Raw genomic sequence first — 17116 nt, 5'->3', positions numbered from 1 at the left:
TAAATCTCGTGTCTTCTCTTTGGAACAGGGGTATAGGCATAAATACAAACAAACAAATAATAAAAAAATTAGCAAGGTATTATTTGAAATCTAAGCCAGTGGTATTCAACCGGTGTCTCTACCAAATCTTGGGTCGCGTAATCTATAAAAATGGGTCGTGACAACTGACGAGTCTTTTTTGTTTTAAAAAAAATAAGTCTATTATAAAATTATAAATTATGGATTCGAATAAGTTATGAATGAATTGAAGAACCATATTTTACAGTAGATATAATTATAGTTAAAATGTCTACTAAAATCAATAGCTTACTTGTGATTCTAAACTTAAAAAAATGTTTAATGAAACTTTTTTGGAAATGTTTTGGGCACATTTATGCACGATAAATTACGCAAAACTAGCAGCTTAGTCTTTTTTCTTTTATGACCTACAAAGGTGACACGAGTCGTGAAAATATTGTTACAAAAACAGTGGATCGCGAGTCAAAAAGATTAAACATTACTAGTCAAACCATAAATAAGATGAAAAATATTTTTATATTAAAAAATGTAAAATTACTAGGTATTCATTAGGTTTATCTTTGACAAAACAATTTAAATCCACTCCAAATTTTAATAAAAATTATTTTGGGCATAAGTTTGGTCCGTCCCCCCGTCCAAGTAATAAAAAAAATAGTTGGGGTACGCAAAAAAACAATTAAAATAGTAGAGGAGCTCCGTCGCCCTGCGCACCCCCCCCTAATTCGAGCACTGCTACCTATTTAATGTTCTATGATTTGAAAAATCAAAAATCGTAATGTTTAAACTTTAAATCATGTATTACTATGTATACAAATTTCGGTACGTCTTGTAGGGTGGGACACGGCCCTCCCAGCCATCCCTGTGCGCACGCTTATGATATACAGCTCAGTTACAGCTACTGCCACTAAGGCTCTACATAAAATGGGTATGCTATGCCACCATTTTGCGACTCATTTATCAATGATAAAATGACAAAATAAAGGTGGAGAAATTCAAATTCACATAACATTATTAGTCGCAAAATGGCGGCGTAGCATACCTGTATCTATAGTGCCCTACTGCCACTTGCATTATATTGTTCATAAATACGATCAAAAATCATTATAATTATAAATTATAATGTGTATTAAATGAAGTTTTAAATATTTTTTCGGTAGGTAATTATTCTTAAAATTATTTCGATTTTTTGTTGGATCGAAAGACACAAGAGTAAATAATATATAATTAAAACAATTAATAATAATACTGTAGTATATTTTATTAGGTACCTGATAGTTAGATTTAAAAAGTTTTATTTTCGATCCCCTATCGCCATCTAGTGGTATTCATACCAACGTCGAAGATGTAATATTTATTATTGTATCGTTAACAATACCGTGGTATATGTTAACCTAATATTTTCATACAAAGTACAAACAATCCTTGGTATAGATGATAGGTGTATAGTGTTATTACTTTTCGCTTGTCATCCACTCTCTGAAATCTGAATACGGCTTTTTTAGCAACATCGTCGATAATATTGTTTGTCATCCAACTATCTTAGTGAACAATTTTGAGATTTACTTTTTTGTTGCATTTGGATTTAATTGTTATACATCATGAAGAAGGCTGAAAAGAAAACCGAGGAAATGGTAAGACTTTTTCGTCAATAATATTATTTTTATTTCATCAGAAATTGTATTTTGTTAATGTTTGTATTTTTTAAGATGACAAATATTATATTTTATTAATTTGTTTTTAGTCCGAAGAGGACAAGAGACTGGAAGAAGAACTTCATATGTTGGTGGACAGAATATTAGTAAGTTATATTTTACTTTATTATTAGTAGGCATTATCGTTTACGTTTAGTTTATTCATATAGCAACATTATGTGTGGTACCTCGATTGTAATATTTAACTATAGTACTAATCAATAGGTTAAACATGTTTGATTTAAACATAAGTTGTGGTCTTACAATAGTATAAAAGTTTGTTACAAACTGTAACAATTACCTATTGGCTGTTACACTTTAATACCCTACTTTATTTATATACATGGGTATTGATACCCATTATAATATATAGTATAATTAGTATACATTTTATATACATCCATTGAATTTTGAATTTTTTAGGAAAAAGATGCATCTCTTTATGAACTTGCATTAGAAACTTTACGTAAACTAATTCGTACATCGACAACATCAATGACCAGCGTGCCATTACCATTGAAATTTTTGCGTAGCTATTATGCACGTTTAAAGGAACGATGTGATACCATTGAAACGGATGAGAAAACAAAGGCTTTACTCTGTTCAGTTGTATCTATATTAGCTATGGGACAAGATAGAAACCTAAGAGATACATTACGTTATTGCTTGAGAGCTGGAGAAGTAGATGTTGGCGATTGGGGTCATGAATATGTTAGGTAAGTAAATAATATTGGTATTAGTATAATTATGATTATTATTAATATTAACTCTTGAGTTAATTTTTATTTATTAACATTTTTTAATTGTGATTTACTTTAATGTAATTTAGACAATTGGAAGCTGAGATAGCAGAACAATGGAATAGTGATCAAGAAAATCGAAATCAATTGCTTTCATTGATTAAAAAAATAGTGGCTTTTGATATGAAACACAATGCTGAAATTCAAGCTTGTGATTTATTGATGGAAATTGACAGATTGGATCTCTTACAAGTAGATAAATCAAATTACCTAAAAGTCTGCCTGTATTTAATTAAGTAAGTTTTTTTATTGTAATATCCAAATAAATTATACTTAAATATATGCAGTATAATACTAAAAATAAATTAATGATTTATTTGACTTTCAAATCAATTATGAATAAATTATATAAATAAATAATAATTTTCATTACATTTTAAAATCTAATAAAATTGTATAATTTGTTAATTTTATCAGTTGTTCAATTTATGCTGTCGAACCTGAACGAACTAATATTTATAATGAAGTAATGAAGCATTATATGAATTTTGAAGAATACCCGAGAGCATTATGTTTGGCTATGTCTGTTAATGATACAGATACAATGACAAAAATATTTGTTGCTTGCCAGGATCCGTAAGTTTTTTTATATCAATATGCTATTCTCAAATAATTATTTTGTATTAGTGGGTTATTACAAACCACGTAATACTAGAATAGATTACAAAATAGATTTATTAATATATAATATTATTCCCGTAACGTAAAAATAATTTTTTATTTGTAAATTATATTTTTATCTATATTTTTAATTAACAAATGTACAATTATAATTTTATTAACGGCTACTTTTTCCGGAATTAGTTTTTAAGTAGTACATGGTATTCTAGTAGCTGCGATAATGGCTATGTAATGTCTATTTGATATAGGTACTTTGGTATATAATATTAATGTTGTTCCTTACTTTTATGCTGAACAGAGTCGTAAGAAAGCAATTGGCATACATGCTAGGACGACAGTATGTTGGTTTAGAATTAAATGACGAGCCTAAGGATAAAGCAGATCTTACTAATATTATGTCTAATTCTCACATCAACGAACATTTTAATAGCTTGGCAAGAGAAGTAAGTCTTTCAAGTTAACATTTTTAGTTAGGAATGGATAAGCATTGCTATGTTATTTATTTATTCTGTTAATATAACTATTTTAGTTGGATATATTGGAACCGAAGACACCAGATGATGTGTATAAAACTTGGTTGGAAGGTTTAGTTCTACGTCCATCATACAATTTAGATGTGCCTGTAGACTCAGCACGGCATAACCTAGCATCAACTTTTGTTAACGCTTTTGTCAATGCTGGATTTTCCCGAGACAAATTGGTGTCTGTTGAAGATGGCAACAAATGGATGTATAAAAATAAACAACATGGTAAATTTCTGGCATTTTCTGCATAGACAAATTGATTATGAAAATGTATTTTGAAATTGCTTTGTTCATTAATGAGTGTATATTTTCAGGAATGTTGAGTGCTGCTGCTTCCCTTGGACTTATTCATTTGTGGGATGTCCATGGTGGGTTAACTCCAATTGACAAGTATCTTTATACATCTGAAGAATATATTAAAGTAAATATTGAGTTTTTATATCTTGTTATAAATTAATCATTTTTCTTTTGTAACCACCTATTTATAATGATTAGGCTGGTGCTCTTCTTGCTTTGGGAATAGTAAATGTTGGAGTACGCAATGAATGCGATCCTGCTTATTCACTTTTATCTGATTATGTTTTACACGAGAGTGTTTTACTTAGAATTGGAGCTGTCTTAGGTAACTTTTCTATTTTTATAAATGTTATAAGTGTATATACAAGTGTATATCATATAATTTGCTTAGGTTTGGGACTTGCCTATGCTGGTACAAGACGACAAGATGTTATAACATTATTGTTGCCAGTAATGTCCAATAATAAATCTACACCAGAAGTTGTTGCATTGGCTGCTCTGTCTTGTGGAATGATTAGTGTAGGTGCCGCTAACCAAGATGTTATATCCACAATCCTACAAACTCTGGTGGACTTACCTTCAACGGAATTACAAGATGGCCATTACTCAAGATTTTTACCGCTTGCTCTTGGATTATGTTATCTTGGTATGGCTTCAATAAAATTTAGTTTACACTTAATGTACATTAATTTAAACATAATATTTTTACAACTTTAAGGTCTTAAGGACAAAGCTGATGCACTTGATGGAGATTTGAATGCATTAGCTGATCCATTTAAGTCCATGGCTAAAATGACAGTCAAAATGTGTGCTTGTGCTGGCTCTGGTGATGTACTGACTATTCAAGAGTTATTACATATATGTAGTGAACATTATACTCCAGCTCCGGTAATTGTTAATTTAATAATTATTAATTATTACTTATTACTACTTATAAAGTCTTATAAATCTGTAAATGTTTAATAATGATGTAATTTGTTTTTTTAGAAAGAAGAAGTTTCTAAAAAACAAAGTGAAAAAAAAGATAAGGATAGTGACAAAAAAGAAACTACTACATCTGCAGAAAAAGAAAAGGAGAAAGAAAAAAACAAAGAGACTGCTAGTAAGGACCTTTCAACCATGCAAGCTGTTGCAGCTTTAGCTGTAGCTGTTGTAGCTATGGGAGAAGATACTGGATCAGAAATGTGTACTAGAATTTTCGGACAATTAGTAAGACATTTCTATATACAATTAGATATCATAGAGCTGTATTTAAATATGATTTTATTATTTTTAGGGTAGGTATGGTGAACCACCTGTACGAAGAGCTGTTCCATTAGCAATCGCGTTGTTATCTATATCAAACCCTCAAATGAATATCATCGATGTGCTAAATAAATACTCCCATGATTTAGATGAAGAAGTAGCACATAATGCTATATTTTCAATGGGTTTGGTTGGAGCTGGTACTAACAATGCTAGGTAATAAAAAATTATTTTTTTTTAATAAGTGGTATTAAAATGCAGTCTGATAATCTGATCTATAAAATTGTCTCAACATAATTTAATTCCCATTTAAATTTACAAAAATTTGTTTTTAAAGTAGAATATAAAGTCAAATAATGATATAACCAATATGTCAAACCCGCAAAAATATTATCCTCTATCATTTTTGTAATAGGTGATTTTACTCTTATAATCACTCAAAAAACATAAAACAATGTGAATGCATTTTATCAATGCATCTATTGTTTACTATACTCTATTGCAAGTAACTTTGGTATAAATCATGACGGAACCACATTGTGGCTCGCACATGTGCAGTCTTATTGGCCTATTAGTATACTATCAAATATTGGGGGGGGGGGGGGGGGCAATCACAGCAGTCCCACCGTTCTGAGGCTGCGCAGTTTTTCCAAACTTATTTGGAATAGAGTAGAGGTTATGGTTTATAGAAAAAATACAGTATTAATTAAATTCATTCACATTACATCTACTTTTATGTTTATATTTTTAAAGTTTTTTATTTTATAGTTTTTAAACTTATTTTTTTTTGTAATCATGAATTCCATGAGTTTATATAAATAATAATACATTTGAAATTGTTCAGGTTAGCTACTATGTTGCGTCAGTTAGCTCAATACCATGCTAAAAACACTGGTCATTTGTTCATGGTGCGCATTGCCCAGGGTTTGACACACATGGGTAAAGGTACACTATCATTGTCGCCATTCCATACTGACAGACAAGTAATGAATCCTGTGGCTGTATCGGGTCTTCTCATCACACTATTTAGCTTCTTGGACACTCGTAACAGTAAGTCCATACATTAATTAACATAATATAGTGATATTTTTCATATATGTTAACATGAGTTTAAATTAATAGAAAAATATTAAAATATTAAAATATTTGTTGTCCTTTAGTTATCTTAGGCAAGTCTCATTACTTACTTTACACTTTGGTCGTTGCTATGTATCCAAGATGGCTGGTGACTTTGGATGAAGACCTCGAGCCACTCCCTGTATCAGTTCGAGTCGGTCAAGTAAGTTTTTTTTATATTATAGTAGTCGTGTTTTATCCTCAACTGTTCAATGCGTGCACTCTATCCCAGATAGAAATATATTGAAATGAAAATTATAAAGATTTAGTGTTTCAAACGTATTGTTCGTGTGTTAAAAACCAAGACTATATATTTTAATCTCTTGATTTCGATATATTTCTTATGACTAAAGGGTCTGTGGCTTTTTATGGTTAGCATAAAATAATGGTAAATATTTAATTTAATTGATAAACCATTGCATTTTGTAGGCTGTTGATGTCATTGGAAAAGCCGGTACCCCTAAAACAATAGCTGGAGTACATACCCACACGACACCAGTTCTATTGGCAGTAGGCGAAAGGGCAGAACTCGCTACTGATGAATACAAATGTCTTACACCTGTCATGGAAGGATTTGTTATATTGCGTAAAAAGCAAGAAAACGAGTAATTTTTTTTTTTTTTTCATTTATATATATACTTCTTTTTTTACACAAATTAGTTATGTGTGTCAATAAAAATTAATATTATTTGTAAATAATAAATCATAAATATTAATATTTATAATAGATTTTTAAATTTATTGTACCTTTTCTCATTTTTGGTATTAATTATATCAACTACTGTGATCATCACAAGTATTACAGACCAAAAAGTTATAATAATGAATGGCTTTGTAACAAAAGTTTGTTTTTCGATCAAATTTCTGATAAAACAAATGCCTTCTGAAATCGGGAAATAGTGATTTACCACATATTTCCAACCAAATAATTCACATGTGGGCCACCAAAGTCCTTTTAGAAAAAAAAAAATAAGATTTATAAAATTATTATAGTTATTGATAATAATAATGTAGTAATTTAACCTGAAACGTAGATGCATACTGTGAATTTTAAGTACAGTATTACTGTAACACCGAAATGATTTTTTACAACTGAACATAAGATATATCCTAAAAAATTGAACATAAGAATATTATTTTATTTTTTATATTTCAATGGACACTACCAAAAAATAAATATACGGATACATCAATACATGTACGAATAGTTTTCACCATTTCTGTTTAAAATGTTATAATTTATGGCTTATGCTGTATACTATACATTAGTAAAGGATCAAGGAAAATAATTGATGTATATATAAATAAACTGGATAAAATATTTATTACAAACTGACGACTGAAATTACTGATGTGAATAGATGATAAGTATTGAGTAATAAAATAACTATTATCAACAGAATGCATTTAATAATCAGTATAAAACACTTGTATTGACTGACACTGAAAATGCCTGTACATTTAAGTACAGAGTGGTCCATTCTACACACATTTTCAGTCAATTTAAAAAATAAAACTACAAATTTAATTTATTTGTGTTACCAAATTTTCGTACATTTTTTTAACGAATTTTGCTGCGATTTCACATTTATACGATAGCCAGATCATAGATTGTCAGATTGATCTAATGTGGTTAGTTATAATTAAGGTTAGTTCACGGATCATTGTCATGTAGAATACTGTGGGTCTGTTAAACGTACATTTTCACAGTTTAACGACGAAATTGCCTAAGTCGAACGTCTTAACAAACGTACAACTCCTGTTGTATCTAAGTAGTAAGTTATAATCTAATTTATTACCTAAGTGTATTCCGCAGACGCTCACGAGCAACAAACCCAAGAACACGTAGTAGAGATGTGGGCTGATAATATCGTATAGGAAGTGCACGTGTACGACCATAAACGCGTTCCAGACTATGGCAATCGGTACCTGGACGGCAAGACGTGCCAGATATGATGTCCTACCGTCGTAATAACAGTTTTCGCCTGTGACCTGCTGAAGCCGAACGGCGATTCCTCCGTGAAAAAAGAACGCCAAACTAATATAATATGCACACACATAATATTATTATTATAATATGAGAGCGGTGTAGTATAATTTGTCTTTAGGGATACGAATATACAATACAATTTTGAACACTAAGCACCAGTGTATAATTAATATGTATATATTGTATAGTGTATACTTACAATGTCTATCTCGGTACCTCGGGAAAATAGAAGGGAGAGAAAAAGATTAAATGCTCGCGAATACCTCCCGCCTTGTACATTTTATGTACGTATCTAACTATATACCTTGTTGTTTTCAGTCGTGACCCGTGGGCCGTGAGGGCCATTATTATATTATACATTTTTTGGCTACATGTCCAGTCACCGAGATTAATAAGCCATTTCTCTGTGCACTTATGTAATTCTGTCATCTATGTGAATTAGGTAAAATAACCTATATTTTTTGGTACCTATATAATATGTGTGTATAGGTATTAATTAATTTTATTTTTATAATATGTACGTAGTACCCCATTCATTATAAATACTATTTATAATCAATGGTAGTACGTACCTATTGGCTATTACATATGGGTAGGTACTATTAAATTATAATAACAATAACATTATTATTTATTAACATTTATACAATATGAAAATATATATATATATATACACACACAGTATATTAGGTAGATCGGTAGATAGTTAAAGTATTGAATTATTTAATTATGTACCAAATATAAATCAAAATTTGAACTTGGAAGTTATTTATTGTCCTGTAAATACTAAATATCAAATACCTAAAAGACTTAATAATTGCCAAAATAGTTTTAAACACCGGGTTTTGGGTCTTGGTAACTCGCCTATTATAAACGATGGGTTTTACGCGCAAATATAAAATGATGTACTTATGTTACAATTTTACATACTACTTACATGATATAATAACACGGAACAATTTTATTATTAATTTTTTTTTTAAAAAACAACAGATAAAATTTGGGCCCCTGACTCGGCTGACTCTGTCCCAATTTCAAAATGGCAGGATATGGCCAAGCACAACAAGTACCCCCCTTCGCACGTCTCGTATGTAGATAAGCTTAGTACTATAGAATATAGATAGGACAGACAGGTTGTTATACTTACATGACAATCAGTCCTGAATTTACAAATCGTCCGTAAATAGGATATTCGTGGTTGTTGTCGTACGTCACCGTAATGTTCTGTGAAAACTATAGATAAAATAAAAGTTCTGCATAAATATATACCCCAGCTTAGTATACAAGACGTCTACAAAATACAAGTATACAACCAAGTACTAGTCACTAGTCAGCAATGTCACCTTTATAGAATCATCATTGATGTTCGTAACGTATTCCGTCATCATGTTGTGCGCGTAGTCCGATAGAAATTGTTTATAGAGTTCCGTTAGTTGATCCTTAACGACAGCAGATTTTTGCCCGTCTATATAATATAATATATAGTAGATATGTGACTTTTATTCCTTGTGACATCACTACATGGGGGTTGAACTGTTTTTACACATGGCTTAACCCCAGGTATGTGACTATGTAAGAAGTATGTTATTACTAATCAGTAATTACTACTACTAAAGGGTCTAGGGATTTTTACTAATTGTGTATAGCTAATATGGTCAAAATATTGTTAAATAGGTACCTATTTGGCATCATTTCAGTTTTTAATAAAGGGGGCACAGGTTTTGACTGGCCATATGGCATATGGGTAACTTAAAAAACCGCTCGCAAGCACTCATTAATATGTTAATATGTTCCTTTTCCTTACACACACATACACACTATACATAACAACTTCCGTGCACATCTCTAGTAATTAATAATTTATCATTGTGACAATAATTTCATAGTACACAGTCCAATATTTTCTCAACAAAATGAATGAATATAAAAAATGCGTGAATTGATGACATCTAGATACATTAATTGGGATATCGATTACCTATAATAGTCTTCTTGTATAGGTTCTAAAAACAATATATAAAATGTTGAATCATCAATTTTAAAATAATTATTTAAACATTGTTTTTCGCCCCAGAGACTGTCCACAATCACTCCTCAATAATCAACCTCTACCCTACTCTCAAAATGTCAAATATCTTGGACTAACCCTAGACCGCCGGCTTACACGGGCCCCTCATATACGCTCCAAACGTTTAACGCTTAACGATCGTAGCCGCCAACGAAGACACCTACTGACCTCCAGACATATTCGTCTGAATAACAAGCTCCTTATGTACAAAATGCTACTAAAACCTATATGGGTCTATGGTATACAGCTCTGGGGTTCAGCAAAGCCTACTAACATCAATAGAATACAAACCTATCAATCTAAAACTCTAAGACAAATCACTAAAGCACAATATTACGTTTCCAACCACACACTACATCACGACCTCTCCATACCCTTTGTTGCAGACGTGGTTAAAACACACTACAAAAGATTTCACAACCGTCTCTTAAACCATAGAAACCCACTCATGCACGATATTTCTTCCTTGACTATCCCAGGAAATCCTCCAAAACGGCTAAAGCGCAAATGGTGTAGAAACCTACTGACTAATTAAATTTCTTTAATACTCATGTTTTTTTTTTATTCTCTTTTAATGTAGTACCTCCAATGGAAGGTGACTTTTACAATCTGTTATATCTACTTTGTTACTTTTATTATTCCTCAATTGTTCTTATTGTTATTTGTGTAACAGATTGAATAAAACATTTAATAAACAAAAAAAAAAAAAAAACATTGTTTTTAAATTGGAAATTTTATTGAAGTAGGTACTTGTACAGTTAACAATATTTGACGTTTTCATACTAAAATAAACACCTATTTGAGGTCAGAAAATTGTTGTACGAAGAAAAACTTCATCAATCGAAGTTGGACTATTTTTAGTATTATTATTTATGCTTAAATCTTTAGGTTCGTCTTCTTATTTTTCGCCATATTTTATGATATTCTAAACTGCACTTATAGACGTATAGTGCTTGGTAGACTTTATTTTTTAGAAAAATAGCATCAATTTTATATTGTTAATTTTTATAAATTCATCAAAATGATGCATTATTTGTACGATACGTTAAGTATATCATTATAATCACGATAAATGAACGTTATCGAAAAAATAACTTAATATTCAAATTTGCTTGGTGTTTTGGTGTTGTTAGTTGTTAAATACAGTACATATTTATCTGACCAATCAAATTTTCAAACTATTATAAAAAAATATGAAATTGTAATAAGTCCCGGACCTATTTATTACTTGATAGTTACCTATAATAATTTACATAATGATTTTCGAGTAGGCAACACAAAACTGTTGTTATAATATAATAATAAACTTTATAAGTAGGTATAATACAAACTTACGGATTTTATTCTAGTTTTTAAGTAGGAACCTACCTCCTAACTACTTGTCTATTATATATTTAAAGTACTTCTTAAGAAGCTTAGAGGACTCCGGCCCCTTACATTAAAGTCTATTGCTCGTTTTATATATAAGTGAATATTGTATTATACCGCCATACCGGTCATGTTCATTGTGATCACCATCTGACTATTTTCAAAATCAGCGTTGTTTTTTATTTTTCTTTCGATTCGCCGTCGCAGAGCCACCGTATAGTTTTTATTAAAGTACAGTAAGCACTGACTGCTTTCCATTTCAGCATCTTCGAGTACTTCCTGTAATAATATAATTTATTTGATGATTTTTAAGTATACATCTATATACGTAATAATTAATATAATGTGATTAACAATTAATAATAATGAATGGTAGGCACTCTAATTTAAATATGTTATAAAATATATATTATTTTAGATTTAGACAAAATCAAGTCTCAATTAAGTTTCAGTCCGTCATGACTGTGCGACCTAAAACACTGTTTTTAAATACTAAAATCTTACTAATTCACTATTAAGTTGAACGATATTATAATATTATATAGATACAATAAAATAATCTACACTAGGGTACTCCAAATAATAATTGTAGTTTAAGTGTTTAGAGCAGGGCTCTCCAACCTTTTTTTACAGCGGTCCAAAATTGAGATACGCTTTGGCGTCGCGAGCCAACATTTTTAGAGGAATAGATGGTTAAGAAATTGTAGAATAGATAAGATTTATTTAGAAAAATTAATGTTTGTTTATATACTTTTCTTATTTTATAATGAGTTCTTCTATTATAAGTTAGTGTTTGTACTTGGTCTATACGCTCGATAGGTATAAGTGATTATTATAAGCTGTTTTACGAAGAACACCAAAAGAATTTAATTTATTGAATTGATTAAATAAAAATAATTTATTATTTTTTCTTTCGGTGATTATTCGTAACAGCTTAGAATAGTAATTTAATGAAAACTAAATGAAAATTATATAATGAATAAATTATTTTCAAAACATTAATTAGCTTGGCGGGCCAGTGAAAAACCCTTGCGAGTCGGATTCGGTCCACTGGCCGTAGGTTGGAGACCCCTTGTTTACCTATTAGGTAAATTTTACTATAATTTTACATAAAAAGTAATTTAAATTAAAAAAAATCAGATAAGTGGATGTCACTCTGCTGTACAGTAGATTACAAGTGTGTCATTGTATAATGGATTATATTAGACTTGAATTCAATGATATACTATCATTGTATAAGAAAAAAGATTCTGAGCGGAGACGGTTTGTCAGTCTGGATATTTGATATTGTTATTATTTATTTTATCATTTAAGTTGAATTATTATTATATTATAATTTTTTATTCGTTTCTATGGCGATACACAAAGTTTTAGAAATTAAAATCCCATTTTTAGCGCTTTTTCGTAATTTTTCGGCGGTTTTTCCCGTGGCATTAAATAACTATTGAGAAAATCGAAAAATGACTTCTCTAAAGTAGGAACCATCTTGATTCAATTTGCTAAAAGATAAGGTACTATATGTTGTTCTGGTAGAAATTTTGTATACAGGATATAAAAAAAAAAAATAAACATCATTGTAAAACCAATAGTTTCCTCGCTCCGCTCAGAATCTAAAAGTAGGTAAGTGGGTATCACTCTGCTGTCCAGTACTCCAGTATGTTAACAAGTGGGTCATTGTAATAGGTTGTGTTAAATTTGAATTCAATGATATATTATCATTACGCGTATAGGAAAAACGATTCTGAGCGAAGACGGTCAGTCAGTCTATAATATTACTAAGTATATAGGTACTATATATAATGATATTATTGTGAATAAAGTAATTTATATACAACCTATATATTTACGCGGAACCTTGTTTTAAATTTTCAATCCTTAGCTATAAAAGTTGAATATCTTTAAATTTTTAACTACAAAATAATTATTAAATTTTATATTTGATATATTTCGTCAAAAATCGAACTTTAAATGCTTATAAAAAAAAAATTGTGAATATGTATTTTTAATATTTTCAATTGCTATTGTATCATTATATAAGGAGCCTTGTATAATTATATTTTCACGCTTTTTGGTCCAAAAAATAAAATTTTATTAAGTAATATTTATAAAAAAAAAACTAAAAAAATTGTAATTTTAAATTATCCGTAAACATATCAAATAGAGTCAAAATATTTTTAAAATTGTATGGTGTATAGAAAATAAGAATATAAACATTCAGTGAAATTCCCATGTATATAAAGTTATTCGTTTTTTAATTAAAACAAAATAAGAAAATTGCTACATAAGAAATCGCTAGAATATCCAATGTAAAAATATGAACTTCAAATGCACAAAAAAATTTAATTCGACTTTCTTGTAGACATTTTTTTTGTTGATAAAGGTAGACAAACTTATGATGAATATTGTATTACATTTTCAAATATTAGATTTAAAAATAAAAATTTTTATGAATTTCTAACTCAAAATAATTTGTACGTTTTCGTGATTTTTCGTGTTTTGTTAGCATTTGAACTTTATATGCTTGTAAAAAAAAATTGTGACTGGATTTTTATATTTTTCAAATGTCATTGTAACAATATATTAAAATCCTTGTATTAAATCTTCAAGGTTTTTTACTCAACAAATACAATTTTATTGGCATTCATAAAAAAAATATATATCGTGTATGTGTGTTACAATTACTGTAATTTGTAATATAATACTGTTAAAGTGTTGACAAGTTCACCAGGGATGGTTCCAGAGACTTGGTTGGGGGGAGACCTAATAGTTATAACTTTCACAAAATTTATAATAACAAATACAAAACAACAATTTTTACAACACAAATTCAAGTCTTTTATTTAGAAATACGGGTTTTGGGCCTTGAGGGCTGCCCCTAGACCCCCCCTGGAACCACCCCTGAAGTTCACTATACAAATAACCAATAATTCAGGAAACTAACACAAATTGGAGTTTAAGCCAAAAGTTAGCTGTAAAAGTTATATACACGTTATTATACAGCCTATAGACAGTGGACAGTATACCTATAAACAATATGATGCTCGTGTGTGTTGGTAGGTCATAAGTATAAAAACTATTTCACTGACCACAGGGAGAAACCATTTCAAGTGACGACTGATGAACATATTACTCATAGGTTCGATCGTATCATTATTGTAGTCACCTAAATCTTCGTTATGCACCATTATGGGCACCTTATAATTTGGGTATGCCGCAAACGACCAGTGCACGGCCAAAGGAAACAGAATTACGCATGCGAATACAGAAAATGATAAGCTGTAAACAAACGCAAAACACAGACATTTATTTATTATTATTCGACTATGTCAATATATAATAATTATACTAATTAATTTATACAACAGTATACAGAATAGATACTAATTACTAGCTAAAAATACCAAACTAATGCGACAAAGCTTATTATCATTATTTATTATGTTGATATTAGCTAGCGAATGTAGTTGTTTTAATTCATAAGCCGTTTTACGTTTATCCGTTTATTTCTAAAAAAAAAAACACGGTTAAATGTTGTTTAATGGCTAATGCTTTTATAAAATATAATATTATGGCCTATAGAACTTACAAAGCAATATTAAAAAAAAACACGAATAAATTATTCAAATGATTATTTATTTTTATTTTGTATCGTCTGGACCGTCACTTCCACGAATCTAAACGATTTCGTCAATTTCGACATGTTGAAAAAATGTAAAAGCCTTCCGGTATATGTGTTGCCGACCATAGAAGATAGAACCATTTATTATAACTAACACTATAACTATAGGAATATAGCGGTGGGGGATCAGTTAGAATTATTTTTTCTTAATTACTTACTATTATTATTATTATTATTACGATTGTTGCAGTCAGGTATGGTAGAAATCGTTAATAATTACGTTTAAAATTCGAATGTCTTACATAATATGCTAGGTAATAATATTATATACGATATTATAAAAATGAACCAGAATAATTCTCCCGCGTTACCTGCAACTCCTACATATGTTTATTATATATACATCGTGTATTATCGTTGAGCGTGCATATAGCCGCACCCAAGTTGCATGCGTGTAGACAACGGATTGCGTATTCGGCATATTAACATATAATATAATATCAGATTACTCGTGTAAAGTATAATATGTTATTTGGAATTGTAGAAAGATCGAAATTATCCAACGTTCAACAAATAACGCGCGATGCACTGCGACTGCCGTGGAATGTAAGTGGGCTGTATAAATATTATTCATATATATTCAGTTGTAGGTACTGGCCAAATACCGGGCAACGTATGTACCTATCACATACTTTGAAATAGTAAAAATTATAATATAACACATATTAAACATGTATATATAATTATTACGTTCGTACTTTATATTATACAATATTATATCACGGGCGTCCCATTAAAACTCAAGAGCACTAATGTCTAATGTCCCTTTTTCTAAATTTTACCGGAAAGCAAAAATTATTCCTTTTAGTTGAACGACCACAGTATAATATTTTCACGACGATTATGAGCTTAACGGTGTTCACTTTTCATTGACAACTACACTGCAGAGAATGTCTTACTGTCTTATTAGTGTCTTACTGTTGCCATAAACCATATTAGGAGACAGTGGCGCAACCAGGATTTATTCAAGGGGGGGGTCCAAAAAAATTTATTTAACTACTGTTTTTCTGTCCTTTTCCCGAGTATATACATACATTTAATTTCTTAATAAACACAATTTGCCGAGTTTAAGACCAATAAAAAAAAACACACAATTATATTATTTACATTTTAGATTCTGAGAGGAAAGATAAATGTATTAATTTTACAATGATGTGTTTTTTTTATAATTTTTTAATTTTTTTTTTTGTGTCTGTCATCACCTTTTAAGACAGTAAAAGTGCTTGGATTTTCTTCAACAGTTTCTTTTCTAATAGGAAAGTGAATCTAGTTGGTACTTGGGGGGGTCCAAAGTAAAAATTTTCCAGTAGTTTTCAAAAGCGCCGTGAAAAACAAAATAAAAATTAAGGAAAAGCGGGAATTCTTAGGCAAAATCTGTTTTCGAGAAAATTGATTATGGTTTTTGGTGCAACTCTTAAACAAATTACCGTAGGCTCATGAAATTTTGACTGAATGTTAATATATTTTTATGAGCATTTGAAATTCCTATTTTTACAACACTTGATATTCACTGGATTTATCATGTTACGATTTTCTTATTTTGTTGTAATTAAAAAACGAATGACTGTAGATACTTGAAAATTCCACTGAATCTTTATATTAGCATTTTCTATACACGATAAAATTTTGAAAATAATTTGACTCTTTTTGAGCTGTTTACGAACATTGTCAGTTTTCAATTTTTTTAGTTTATTTTCTA

At 29.8% G+C, this 17116-nt stretch overlaps 2 protein-coding genes across 2 annotated transcripts in view; one reads left to right on the top strand and one right to left on the bottom strand.

Moving 5' to 3' along the window:
- The window catches only part of LOC100169499 (26S proteasome non-ATPase regulatory subunit 2), a 9440-nt gene extending 2391 nt beyond the window's left edge, over positions 1-7049 (top strand). Inside the window, exons 2-17 of the mRNA XM_001945077.5 lie at positions 1521-1649; positions 1760-1816; positions 2133-2425; positions 2539-2745; positions 2927-3085; positions 3429-3573; positions 3660-3879; positions 3969-4075; positions 4150-4276; positions 4343-4597; positions 4670-4839; positions 4939-5160; positions 5228-5412; positions 6041-6246; positions 6357-6475; positions 6742-7049. Coding sequence (XP_001945112.2) covers positions 1617-1649; positions 1760-1816; positions 2133-2425; positions 2539-2745; positions 2927-3085; positions 3429-3573; positions 3660-3879; positions 3969-4075; positions 4150-4276; positions 4343-4597; positions 4670-4839; positions 4939-5160; positions 5228-5412; positions 6041-6246; positions 6357-6475; positions 6742-6921 — 2685 coding nt within the window. The 5' untranslated portion in view covers positions 1521-1616 and the 3' untranslated portion in view covers positions 6922-7049. The remainder of the gene's footprint in view (positions 1-1520; positions 1650-1759; positions 1817-2132; positions 2426-2538; positions 2746-2926; positions 3086-3428; positions 3574-3659; positions 3880-3968; positions 4076-4149; positions 4277-4342; positions 4598-4669; positions 4840-4938; positions 5161-5227; positions 5413-6040; positions 6247-6356; positions 6476-6741) is intronic.
- Positions 7050-7162: 113 nt separating this feature from the next.
- On the bottom strand, positions 7163-15031 carry LOC115034086. Its single transcript, XM_029489684.1, has 5 exons — positions 14825-15031; positions 11864-12017; positions 9646-9767; positions 9450-9535; positions 7163-8350 (listed from the first exon to the last, which is right to left on the bottom strand). Exons 1-5 carry the CDS (start codon positions 14921-14923, stop codon positions 8017-8019), a joined length of 795 nt encoding a protein of 264 aa, XP_029345544.1. The 5' UTR covers positions 14924-15031; the 3' UTR covers positions 7163-8016.
- Between the last annotated feature and the right edge of the window lie 2085 nt (positions 15032-17116).

The sequence above is a fragment of the Acyrthosiphon pisum genome, chromosome A2 (assembly GCF_005508785.2).
Source record: "Acyrthosiphon pisum isolate AL4f chromosome A2, pea_aphid_22Mar2018_4r6ur, whole genome shotgun sequence".
NCBI lineage: Eukaryota > Metazoa > Arthropoda > Insecta > Hemiptera > Aphididae > Acyrthosiphon > Acyrthosiphon pisum.
The sequence above is the reverse complement of the archived record's forward strand: the minus strand, read 5'-3'. Positions and strand labels throughout refer to the sequence as shown.

What these genes read in the sequence shown, in the direction of transcription:
- LOC115034086 (XM_029489684.1), bottom strand. Translation starts at nt 14,923, where the DNA reads ATGGTGCATAACGAAGATTTAGGTGACTACAATAATGATACGATCGAA. An exon ending in TGAAATGGTTTCTCCCTGTG is followed by an intron (nt 12,018 to 14,824) that starts GTCAGTGAAATA and finishes ATATTATTACAG; the next exon opens with GAAGTACTCGAAGATGCTGA. An exon ending in AATTCAGGACTGATTGTCAT is followed by an intron (nt 8,351 to 9,449) that starts GTAAGTATAACA and finishes ATATTATATTAG; the next exon opens with TTTGGCGTTCTTTTTTCACG.